This window comes from Asterias rubens, chromosome 7 (assembly GCF_902459465.1).
Source record: "Asterias rubens chromosome 7, eAstRub1.3, whole genome shotgun sequence".
In the NCBI taxonomy this organism is placed as follows: domain Eukaryota; kingdom Metazoa; phylum Echinodermata; class Asteroidea; order Forcipulatida; family Asteriidae; genus Asterias; species Asterias rubens.
In genome coordinates this window covers 6,567,932-6,580,812 of record NC_047068.1, presented here as the reverse complement: position 1 = coordinate 6,580,812, position 12,881 = coordinate 6,567,932, and the positions used below count along the sequence as shown (strand labels likewise).

The following is a 12,881-nucleotide window of genomic DNA, read 5'->3' as shown; positions in this document are numbered from 1 at the left end:
CTGGCGAAAACAATTATATCAATTATCGCTTATTATCAAAGCTGCCCGGTGCGAGTGACCATTGGAAGGCAAACTTAATTGAATATCCGTCAGATTCAACCCGGAACCACACCGTACAACTAATAACAGTAGCACGCTGGCAGTTTTTCCATGGCAACAATTAACTGAAAACAACCAAAGCGAAAACAATCAATGACGTCAAATGCACGGCCATTTTAACCGCAACGCTATTCTATTTCTATTAGAAATCGAGTGTTACTGAAAAAAGTCGTTCGATTTCGTTTTAGGACTAGTCAAATGCACTGTTGCGTCATTTAAATTAAAAAAGAATATCATTCGAGTTTACAATTCAACAAAGCAGCATTCAAATTCGCAGGAGTTTTTTGAGGCATGTGTTTAGTCATTCAAATTTATTTTGGGCAGTCATTTTTTGAACTTGTGGGCAGTCATTTTTTGAATTTGTGCAATCTAAAAACAGTTGGTTAACTTGTTTTTCCTTAATAATGTTTGAGGGATAAAAACCTTTTGGCAACATATTGATGGTTGGCGAAGAACAAACATTAACAATATCCAATCAAACACAATACAAAATTAGATCTTGGTCAGCTAAAAAAAAAAAAGCTCCCCTCCCTCCGATAAAAACGAAACTAGATTAAAACAAAGAAGAGGGGTTAACCTCATGGGTCCCCTGCAAAGGTATAACTTGAAACTTAAATAAAGAAAAGAAAAAAAAGGTTTGCCTGAACTAAAGTGACGGTACGCACTTATTTATATTTCTTTAGTCGTACTTATTTGAATCTTTAATAAGCAAAATTGATTGCCTCTTTACGAAATTGAAATGAATTAAATCAGCGAAATCTCTATTTAAACCAGCTTTGCTAAATTGAATGATGATTGTTTGTCAAACAAAAATGACGATATGCTAAATTGAACAGAGTGCTAAAGGAACTTGAATGCCTCAAAACGAAATTGAAAGGCCGAATTCTGAAATTGAAAACGCAATAATATGGGAAAGGCAAAATAGCTTTAATTCGAACGCACGAAAATTAAATTGAATGTCCATTTACCGAAATTGACCGAGAAAACCTATGTTAATTGATTTAAAAGTTTTGGTTCTGACTTATCAATGTATCAATGGTATTGCCCCGGTTTATCTTCAAAGCAGTGTAAACAACAAGGATTTAGCGATCTTCAAATAAATCCCTTCTGACTCCCCCAGTTATCAAAACCAAGCCGTACAGTTCCTGCTCTTTCCAATATGCAGCAGTCAGTTATGAAACAGTCTTCCAGAGGTTGTTAAACAGGCTGAGACATCAGATCAAATCAAAACCCGGTTAAAAACATATCTTACTTTGTACAAAAATGGTTGATTTCCCTTTAGAGCGCTTAGGTACCTCACGTGATATACGCTATATAAAAATGGTTTTAGTATCATTGTTATTAATGTTACTCATACTATTACTTGAATATTAAAATTTCGTGTTCAAATTCACACGCCATGGAGCGTATTGAAATAGTGCCTAACCTTTAACCAGTTTGGAATTCATCAGTAAAAAGTTGTGAGTAATAACTATATATGAGTCACCGTTGGACTTGAGACCGGCCTTCACTACCTCGAAAGAACAATGAAGTTTTGTTCACAATAGTTTGTTGATCTACGGACTTAAATAAAGAATAATTTGATGATATCAAAAAGTGTAAATAAAGATACTTGTATCTCAATCAAGATTAATGTAAAAAATAGTGTGTTTTAGAACTTCGTGTCTGGGTGGTCTAGGAAGAGGGTGTTGGATTGGGGGAGGGGGAATGGGCGGGCTGGGGGGGGGCCGTTGATCGACGGGAGAGGGGTTTGGGTGGAGTGGCAAAGGAAGGTAGTAGAACGGGTTTTAGTTGTAAGGGGGTGGCAAGGACCATGGTTTTGAGGTTGAGTGGGGTGGACAGACCAGGGCATGATTTGGGACTCTCTAAATGTGTGGCCTTCTCCGAAATGTGTAATTATAATTGTTTAACTTGGTTTTGGAATTTGACTTGGGGCAGAATGAACCCTGTCCACCTATGAGGGCAACAATAAATTGTCCTTCACTTCAGGCCATCGTGACACGCACAATTACACAACAGTCAAATCCGCACAAAAATAAACGTTCACATTAAAGGAACACGTTGCCTTGGATCGGTCGAGTTGGTCTTCGAAAATCGTTTGTAACCGTTTTTTATAAAATTGATATGATTAGAAAGACGTTGTAAAAGTAGAATACAATGATCTACACAAATATGCCTCACAATTGCGTGGTTTTCGTTTTATCTCGTCGACTAACACGGTCGGCCATTTATGGGAGTCAAAAAGTTGACTCCCATAAATGGCCGACCGTGTTAATTTGCGATGTAAAATGAAAACCGTGCAATTTTGAGTGATACTTGTGTGGATCATTATATTCTACTTGTAAAACATCTTTCCAACCATATCAATTCATAACAAACGGTTTCAAACGATTTTTTATAGACCAACTCGTCCGATCCAAGGCAACGTGTTCCTTTAACGCTATTAATATACAAATAACACTAAATTGCCAATATATAAAGCGCCAATCTGTTTGTATATAGATGCTTCAATGCGATTTCCCAAAAAAGTTAAAGAAATAAAGTACTGTATTTGTAATGAAATAATATGATGCCGTGAAAAAAAATGGTGCTGTATAATTTAAAGAAAGGGCAACTAACTGATACCGAAAAACCACGAGCTGTATAAACTCGATATTTTTTTATGCGCACACATTTTAGATTGCCCGAGTCCGAGTTGTTATTTGCTAAATTGACGACAAGCGCTTTCCTTTAATTCGAACAAAAGTCTGCAATATCGATCCAACGATAGAGGATTTTGTCTTCAGTCTTTATGAAGCAGCAACAAAATTGGAACCACCATTCTATAATTAACGATTTAAAAGTCAACCTTCGATCTACGAACTTGAGCCTAATAGGCTCAATCCAACTCTGCTATACTATAATTTAATTTTATAGTACGTCTGGTTATAAAACCCTTGACATTCCCTGATAACGAAAACCCCAAAACTACTTAGTCTCCAATTCGAAACTTCCCTAAGTATTTTTTCCTTCTGACCCTTCGTGTCAAACTGATAAGAGAAGATTAACCAAAGTGTTCGTAAATACAATGTAGTTAATCATTGTGGCAAAAAGGTCATTTCAAAATGGCTGATTGTGATCTGCACTCACCTGGAAATAGACCTCGGCCGTGAGTTATATTTATCTTTACACAGTATAGGAGTGTGGTTTATTTTTGACGCTGAGATTTATTTCGGTATTATAAAACAAACCAACGGTATTGCGGCACTAAAACGGTCATTGTGACTTTCGACTTGAGAGAGTTCAAACATGAAGTCAAAAGTACCGTTAGCGGGCCGTCGCGGCGAAGCTGACCCGTTGAATTCATCAAAGAAGAGGGCTGGCAATGCCCAGAAGCCGGGAGAGTGGGGGCGTGCATGGTAAGCTACCGTATACCTACTTACCTATTTCTTTTTTTGAATATCGGGTCAATGAGAGATTTTCTATAGGGGAAAGGCCATGGTTACGAAGACCCACCTTTCCAACATAAGTCTTCATAAGCCATTTTGAAATATTAAAGTGATTGCATTCATATGAAACTCAGGGTTTGGGTAAATTTGTCTGTATACACCCAAACAAAAAAAGTGCACTCCTAGTGTCCACATACCCCAAACAGGCTAACTAGTTGCACCACGGTGTTAACTCGTTTTAAAGGCAGTGGACACTATTGGTAATTACTCAAAATAAATATTAGCATAAAACCATACTTGGGAACGAGTAACGGGGAGAGGTTGATAGTATAAAACAATGTGAGAAACGGCTCCCTCTGAAGTAAAACGTAGTTTTCTAGAAAGAAGTTATTTTCAACACATTTGATTTCGGGACCTATGAATTAGATTTTGAGGTCTCGAATTCCAGCATCTGAAAGCACACAACTTCGTGTGACAAGGGTGTTTTTCTTTCATTATTATCTCGCAACTTCGACGACCAATAATTGAGCTCAAATGTTCACAGGTTTCATATTTTATGTATAATGTTGATATACACCAATTTAGAAGACTGGTCTTTGAAAATAACCAATAGTGTCCAGTGTCTTTAACGTTGAAGTAAAATCTGACGACCGGTTTACAACTTGCTTGTGATGGCAACAATGACCAATAGCTTTTCCGACTGACTGGTTAAAGTTCTTGAGAACTGACATGTCGCGACACATGTCAGTTCTCATAAACGTTTTAACGTTAAAACCATTCAGTCAAGGCCTGAGTCAGTCGGAAAAGCAGTGATTTGAGATTTCTCGGGGAAAATCAAAGCTTCGCTAGGGAGTGAATGCCACAAACAGTGGTCCACTAAAAAAAAATTACCAAGCGTTTTAGATGAGCTTCCTGATCCAATACAATCCGAGAGTGAGACATGTGGCTTCACTGGCTGCCTCGATTTGGACACGCGTGCTCACTTATGGTGAAAATAACATTGGCTGACTTCTGATTGTTGTCTGATTTTGTTTTGCAGGAGTGTCGATCTACTGAGCATGCTTGCAGTCCTCTTCGTCCTTTGCTGTTGCCCCGTGCTACCCATCTATTACTACATTTCATGTACAGATTACCAATGTGAACTGAGCACGCCAATCACCAAGCTTGTAGCAGGTGACGTCACTTTGACGCAACTGTGGCAACATGTCCCAAGTGTCACTGCTAAAGCCGCCGCGCTGTACGCAATTTGGTTTACATTCCAGGTAAGGTTAAGCTGCAAATTGATTTTTTTTTTTAAACAAACTTGATATTCGCTTTAAATCAGTCAACCATTTCCGGGTCAAACATTGACATTATGTTGGGAGGAGGTTCTCTCCATCATACGGAGAGCAATTTCTGTAGTATAGAGTTGCAGTCCTCAAAATTTTCCTGATTTTTTGTTTAAGGATTCCCTTTTCAAAAATCGAATTAGAAACATTTCCCAATTGAGAAGCACTACGACAGTGGTCCTTTTGGTGTACAGACAAAAACAATTGCATACGGACAAACTGCCTATACAAACTTCTTTGGACAGCGCCCTCTTTGTAATCTACCTCATTCAGCCCATGACAAATCTTCGGGGACAGATTTCACTAAATTTACGCTAACGAAAAAAAAAATTAAAATAGACATTGGAAACACCTTAATTATGGAAATACTTAGTTTAAATATTGACTGTTGTTTCTTCAAGGTTATACTATGGTACCTTCCCGACGTGTGTCACTACATCATCCCTGGGTATCGTGGCGGCGTGTGTCTCGGTGCCGTCACCCCTGCCGGTAACCGTCTTAGCTACGGAGTCAACGGTCTCCAGGCTTGGATCATCTCCAATGCTCTTTTCCTCGCAAACGCCTTCCACTTCCGCTGGTTCTCCCCGACGATCATCGTGGACAATTACGGCCCCTTGCTGATCATGGCCAACATCATGGGGTACAGTGTGAGTATCTTCGCCATGGTCAAGGCGTACCTCTTCCCTTCCTTCAAATCCGATCGCAAATTTAGTGGGAACATCCTCTACGATTTCCTGATGGGGATCGAGTTCAACCCGCGCATCGGGAAATGGTTCGACTTCAAGTTGTTCTACAACGGTCGACCTGGGATAGTAGCCTGGACGATCATCAACATGTCGTACGCGTGGAAGCAGTACGAGTTGCACGGACACTTGACCAACTCCATGGTGTTGGTGAATGGTCTCCAGGCTATCTATGTTGTGGACTTCTTCTGGAACGAAGCTTGGTACCTGAACACCATTGACATGCACCATGACCATTTTGGTTTTATGCTGGGATGGGGAGACTCAGTGTGGCTGCCGACCATGTACACACTACAGGTACGTAAACGTTGCAAACAAACGGAAAGGGAGCAAGCGTTTTATGCGAGAGGCAGACTTCCCTGCCCTCGCCCCTCTTGTTACACCACTGTTTATGACTACGGTTCTGGTGTTTCTGATCAGCAGGGCGTGGGTTCGAGTCCCGGTCGTGACACTTTTCTCCTTAAGCAAAAAACTAGCAATGATTACTTCGTAAGGTTGGGGTAGTGCTTTCGACCAGCCATTATACCCTAGCCTCAGTATGGACAGTAAGGGTGGTAACTTTGTATTAACCTCAAGAGTAGGTGGCAACGGCTCTGAAGAAAAACAATGTTGATTTATAGCCCACACCTTTAAAAGTGGCCTTCTGGCCTCGTGTGACTGGCAACTTGCATGAAAGACAAAAACAAAAACAAAACAAAAACTATAAGAATTTAATCAAGAGAATATCTTACACTGAAAGTTTTGCGCATTAGTGTATAGTGTTAATTAATAATTGCCTCTTTACTTTTTCAAAAGCATTTCTATTTTACTCCCCTCTCCCGACAGGGCTTCTTCTTGGTCTTCAACCCAGTCCATCTCTCGCAAGCAGCCGCTGGTGGCGTCCTTTTCCTCGGTCTATCCGGCTACTACATCTTCCGCGCAGTCAACCACCAGAAGGATTCATTCCGTCGCTCCGACGGCCAGGCCACCGTCTGGGGGAGCAAACCCAAGTACATGAAGGTGGAGTACTACAGCTCAGACAACAAGAAGCGACAAAGCAAGCTTCTTCTCTCCGGTTGGTGGGGCATAGCACGGCACATGAACTACACCGGAGATCTTATGGGGTCGTTGGCTTACTGTCTGGCGTGTGGTGTGACCCATCTACACCCGTACTTCTACATCATCTTTATGACCATCTTATTGGTGCATCGATGTGTACGGGATGAGCATAGATGTAAGGCTAAGTATGGATCAGCGTGGGATGAATATACAGCCAAGGTGCCGTATAGACTTATACCAATGCTGTTTTAGAAGTGCAGAAGATGATGTTGCAACCACGTTCCCACGGAGAGTGCCGTATCGTCCCCTCTTGCCGGATGTACGTCAGACGCTTTAATATTTGTACATGAATTTTTCGCCTACCAATTTACTAACTCCTTGTAAAATTGTACGTTCACGACGTCTGACTCTTTTACTATGACAATATTTACAAGTTATTCATTCGTAATACATGGCGACTGACTCTTTCACCGTGCCAATTTACAAGCTCCTTATTCATTCAAGATGCCTGCCTCTTCCCAATGCCAATTAATTACTAGTTCCTCATTCATGTACGAAGTTTTACTCATTCACCATGCCAATAAATACTACAAGTAACCACCATGAAAATGATTGTCACAATATTTAAGGTTATAACAACATAGCCTGGTTGTCTCAACCGAAATTGTAGTTAGTTGTCTTATTTATACGCCGTTGAGCCAGCCCACTTATTCTTATTTTATATGTGATGTTAAAATGCAAACTGAAACATTGTGACGTTGTGCATGGATGGCCTAACCAAACCAGGGCCCAATTTCATAGCGCTGCTTAGCGGCCGATTTTATGCTTACTGTGCAATTTCTATTTCATAGGGCTGCTAACCGTAAGAACACGAAAATGCATGCTACCCTTTCGGTGCTTACCGCACGAAAATAAATGGCGTCACAATGCAAATCCATGGTAAACACGCAATATGGCCGCGCAATGTTTCTGCTAACCATACGCTAAGGCATAAGCAAATTTGTCTGCTACAGTAAGCACGCAAATTTGCTTAATGTTAAGCAGCGCTATGAAATTGAGCCCAATGCACACTCCCATTTTAAAGAGTAGATCCATTTTCATGGGAAAACTAGTTGGAAGCAAACGCGATAAAGTTCAGTGACACCCGAACCCATACTATCAAATATGCTGAGTTGTCTATCCAGTCAGTAAAATTGAGTTCAATGTTGAAACCCATGAAGCGCCATCTCTTGACCCCAATATCAAACTTAATTTTGCTTTCTAGTGTCGGTGCAGATGAAGGCCTATAGTTTGAACAACAATTCTGATAATCAGATAAGTCAATAGACATTCTTGCTGGCTGGATTATGCCCTTTAACCTTACCCGTGAATAATTATAGCCTGCTATCTTGCTGACACAAACTGATAGTTAAATTGTATAGTTCCATCTTGATAGTTGTATAGTTCCAATTTCTTTGTGTTTTCTGTATGGCTTATTGTACGTGATTATTATTTTGGAATTAAAGATCAGTCGTCAGATTCTTTTTTTGGTTACGTTTTACAATAAAATGACTGTGAAACAATGATTGAAAATTGTTTTAGTTGTTTCTTCGTATCACATAGGCATGAACATAGACATTTTAAACACATAAACCTTGTGTGACCCTGAGAAAATGTTGTGGAAACCCTTTGTGTTTTCACAGTTGATAGAAAATGAAGACCATCAAACCTGTGTTCATTCATTTAATTACTCGCCGATATCACGGCATCATCAACTAATTTATAAGATATAATCAAACTAGGCAACGAACCCTAAGCTCAATGTTTTGCTATTTTCTGTTGGTATAGCTGATCAGTGTATAGGCTTAAACGCAGTGGATACTATTGGTAATTACTCAAAAAAATTATTATCATAAAACCTTTCTTGATTACGAGTAATGGGGAGAGGTTGATAGTATAAAACACTGTGAGAAATAGCTCCCTCTGAAGTGACGTAGTTTTCGAGAAAGAGGTAATTTTCCACGAATTTGATTTCGAGACCTCAGATTTAGAATTTGAGGTCTCGAAATCAAGCATCTGAAAGCACACAACTTCGCTTGACCATGGTGCGAGAAGAGTGTTTTTTTCTTTCAATAATATCTCGCTGCTTCGACGACCAATCGAGCTAAAATTTTCACAGGTTTGTTATGTTGTGCATATGTTGAGATACACCAAGTGGGAAGGCTAGTCTTTGACAATTACCAATAGTGTCCACTGTCTGTAAAAGCACAGGAACACCTTGTACATTTGGATCGTATAGCAATTTAGTACACATGAGGTAAAACTCATCTTACAATAAAACAAACCTCATCTACACTTTCAGTGGACTTTGATCTTGTAATTCTTAATCTAAACAACAAGATTCTAAAACAAAAACACCAGATTGGCTTATCACACAGGCCCGAACCCATCGTGGCGTTCCCAATATTTGCCACGTCGACATACGGGCGGATTTGCCCGAACTCCCCACGACCAAACACGATAACAAACCACCCCGTCCAGAACATCTGGTATTTCTCCCACAGAAGTCTTTTGAAAATGTTTCCAACGATGAATTAAGTTTTAGACCCCATGAACATATGTACCCTAATTTGCTAGAGATAATGTCCAAAGTTGGACTTTCACCTCTGGGTTTACGTGTACAAAGAGTTTGTATTTTCGGGGCCAGGATAACGAGATTGGTACACGTGTATAAACGGTTGCTTAAAACTAGAAAGTTTTTTGGATTGGTACAAATTATCAACGTCGTCCATGATCAGATGTTTTGTTAATTCCAGTTTCATATTCGAAGAACAATAAGTTTACATTGTATTATATTAGGAACTGAAGTGCTGGATATTTGAAACTTAAAAAGTAAGATTCTAAATTAGGGTTTGTGGTTTGGGGATTCGTACGCGTTGCACAAAAAGAAACTTTCAAAATGAGACTTTACCTAGTCGCCTGTATCTTTTTGCTCTTCACTTCCTTGGCACGAGCCGAGGAGGATGCTGAGACGATAGAAGTCGAAGGTGAAGAGGCAGATACAAAAGATGAGGGAGTCTGCCTGAGTAAAGAAAACTGCGCAGCATCACCGGCTGAGGATGAAGAGGCGGGGAGTGAGAAATCAGGAGACAAGTACACCCAAGAGAAGCAAGACGTAGAAGACAAAGATGAAGAGCAGAAGCCCAAGAAGGGAGAGGAAGAGAGGCATCTTGTGAAAGTTGAAGTCTTACAAGAGGGCAAGTTTTGTGACAGGGTAATGGCTTCGAACGATGACGCCGTGACGGTTCATCTCAGAGGGAAGAAGGCTTCGGATGGTAGTGAGTTTATCACCACGTAAGTATTTTATTTTCCCTCATTTTATGTTACTGTTTTCAAAAGTATTTGTCTTGCCAGAGATTAAAGTTCTGAGTTTACAGAAGGGGTGCATAAACATTGTGAACTTGTACGAGAAAGTATGAGTATTATTAGGTTTTGCGAGAATAATTTTTGTTTATGTTCGATCGTTGCGTCTTTTTCATTTCATTCTAACTTAAAAACAAATAACTTATATTAAATGTATTTATAAAGCGCTTTAACATTCTACATTCTAGTAAGCAAAGCGTCGTTGTTCATAAGTTGTGACTCCTATTGCCTTTTTATCTTTTCTCTATCTGTCGAAACACCCTTGTTTCATGACCTCGTTTAGACGGTGGCTTGCTTGTACCTCCAGGGCCTATGACAGAGCTCAAACGTAGTTCATTACAGTAAAATAGTGCTTATCAGAATAAGCTTGCCAGCCCAAATACCATTTCATAATCACCATCTTTGACTGGTATCCTGCTTTGTTTAATAGCACAAAACTTTGCAAAATTGTCTGCCTATATAGACTGTAGCTCATGAAGTTGGGCCATAGATGTGCATAAGCTTCAATCAACTTTCAGATGGAAACTAAACAGTAATTGTCGACTAATTACAACTGCTGTATTTTCGCTACAACGTTTTTTTTCCCGTTTTTTTTCTGAAGTTACAAAGAAGATGGCTCCGAAGGGGTGTCCGTCGCGTTCCGTATGGGCGTTGGAGACTCCATCAAGGGTCTGGAGCTTGGAATCATCGGCATGTGCATAGCGGAGAAACGTCGCTTCACCGTGCCGGCTTCGCTCGTTCGCAACGGCAGGGACGGCTTCGAAGGTTAGTGAACAGATTTACCTAAATGGGACCGTTTTGTTAAGACCGAATTGGCGGCTGCGTCTATGGCTACAGCTAGATCGCCTTGGCCTCGGCGTTGACGTATAGGACCTCCTTAGTAACACCCTTAGCAACATCCGTAGCCGTAGCCACCAATTCGGATATGGCTTAAGTGAAGGCTGGCGGGGATGAATAGTCTGACCGCTTTATGATCAGCATTAACGATTAACGGCAGGCAGGGAACACGACGACGACTAGTTTGACTATGGGCAGCCCCGTGCTGGAAACACACGTTTTCAAAACAATTGACACATCAGCCTAAGCCGGAGCCAAGCTAAAGCTTTGGTTTCGAAAAGGCCCAAAACAAGAAGTCAGGCACTCCATGATGTCACTATAAACGTCCACTTTACGCACAATTTGAAAATCTCTATCAAACAGATTAGGGAATGAATCCGTATAAGGGCGTGAGTCTCAAGTCACGCATGACGTATCTTGACGTCACTGGTTATGCTTTTGTTTGATGTTTGGTGCCAACAGGTGACTTGATTCCCAGGGGTGAGGATTTAATCTTCGAGGTGGAGTTACTCGGTGCTGTGCCAAACTACCAGAAAGGCATGGGAAACATGTTCAAAGTTATGGACCACAACAAGGATGGAGTTATTCAACGGGAAGAAGTAAGTCCAAACAATGGAAGAAGAAACATAATTTCAAGACAATTAAAAGAAAAAGAAAACATGACTGTTTTACCCTTTTCAACCAAAAAAAGTAGCAGCAGCTAGCAACAAAAGCAGAAACAACCAATCAACCAACCCTAACACTCTAACAAACAAACACATACCACAACACCCCAACCCCCCGGACAAACATCCCGACAAACAAGTACACAAACAAACGCCCCCAAAACGCCCATGAACGAACAAACACCACAATCAACAAACAAACACATCATCAACCAACAAACAATCAAACAAATACCCACATTACTTAACAAACAAAAATGTAAGGATCGGTACGACGTTTCCACCCATTTCTTCCCATAACTATAAGTGTCTTCATTTAAAAATGATGTCATCTAACTGAAATAAATTGGGTCGTTTCATCACAATTGTTACAATTTTCCCTAACATTTTACAAAATATATTGGTTTGTTTTTTTCCTTAGATGTACGACAGCATTGTGGGAGATGAAAGTCTGATCCCAAGAGGGTGTGAATTAGCCGACGAACTGACGGACGAACAGATGACGAAACAAGATTACGATAAAGATGGCGTCATTCAATGGAAGGAATTCCATCTACCCAAATGGGATGATATGTAAACATAAAATTAGTTGTACACAAGTTCTTCTACTTTGGGTTCCATTTTAGCTGTTAATTCTTTAATTTGTTTCTTTAAAGAGGTATATTTCGTCATTTGGAAGGCACTGGACACTTTTGGTAATTACTCAAAATAATTGTTAGTATAATTAAAAACTTTGTGAGAAACGGCTCCCTCTGAAGTAACGTAGTTTTTGAGAAAGAGGTTATTTCTCACCCAAATAATAAAAGACTTCAAGATTGGTGTCCAATTGAGCCCACATTTTCAAAGGTTTGCTATTTTATGCATTCAAGATTATGTTGGGACACAACAAGTGAGAATACTTGTCTTTGACAGTTACTAAACATGTCCAGTGCCTTTAAAAAGACATGTTATAGTGGGCAAGGATTTGAAATGTAAAGAGTACCTTTTTGGTAAAAAGTTTGTTGAGGTAAAAAAAAATATGGACTACAACGGAAATCAACCTCGACCCTCAAATTCCGTTCTGATATTGTGGAAGTTTCTTTGTAAATTCCCGGGTCATTTTGGTTGGGGGGGGGGGGGGGTCTGGAGGAAAGCATTATAAGTTGCAAGTATGTCAGAACAAAACACCGTCATACACAAAATAATGCCTAAGTGTAAACATGTATTTTAATTTATGTTAACGGGTGTCCAAAGAATAATAATCCCAGTTTAAATTTTACTCTGATTAGACACATCATTACATTTCTGTACAGAAACTTTAAGCAAAGAGATCCGTGTACAAGAAATTGTGATAGGTTACAA

At 39.9% G+C, this 12,881-nt stretch overlaps 2 protein-coding genes across 2 annotated transcripts; both read left to right on the top strand.

Moving 5' to 3' along the window:
• Nucleotides 1-3,387: 3,387 nt before the first annotated feature.
• On the top strand, nucleotides 3,388-6,888 carry LOC117292368 (7-dehydrocholesterol reductase-like). Its single transcript, XM_033774393.1, has 4 exons — nucleotides 3,388-3,497; nucleotides 4,567-4,789; nucleotides 5,257-5,895; nucleotides 6,424-6,888. Exons 1-4 carry the CDS (start codon nucleotides 3,388-3,390, stop codon nucleotides 6,886-6,888), a joined length of 1,437 nt encoding a protein of 478 aa, XP_033630284.1.
• Nucleotides 6,889-9,574: 2,686 nt separating this feature from the next.
• LOC117292367 (peptidyl-prolyl cis-trans isomerase FKBP14-like) lies at nucleotides 9,575-12,117 on the top strand. The gene is made up of 4 exons (XM_033774392.1): nucleotides 9,575-9,969; nucleotides 10,640-10,803; nucleotides 11,338-11,474; nucleotides 11,962-12,117. The coding sequence occupies exons 1-4, from the start codon at nucleotides 9,575-9,577 to the stop codon at nucleotides 12,115-12,117; spliced, it is 852 nt and encodes a 283-aa protein (XP_033630283.1).
• The last annotated feature ends 764 nt before the right edge of the window (nucleotides 12,118-12,881 follow it).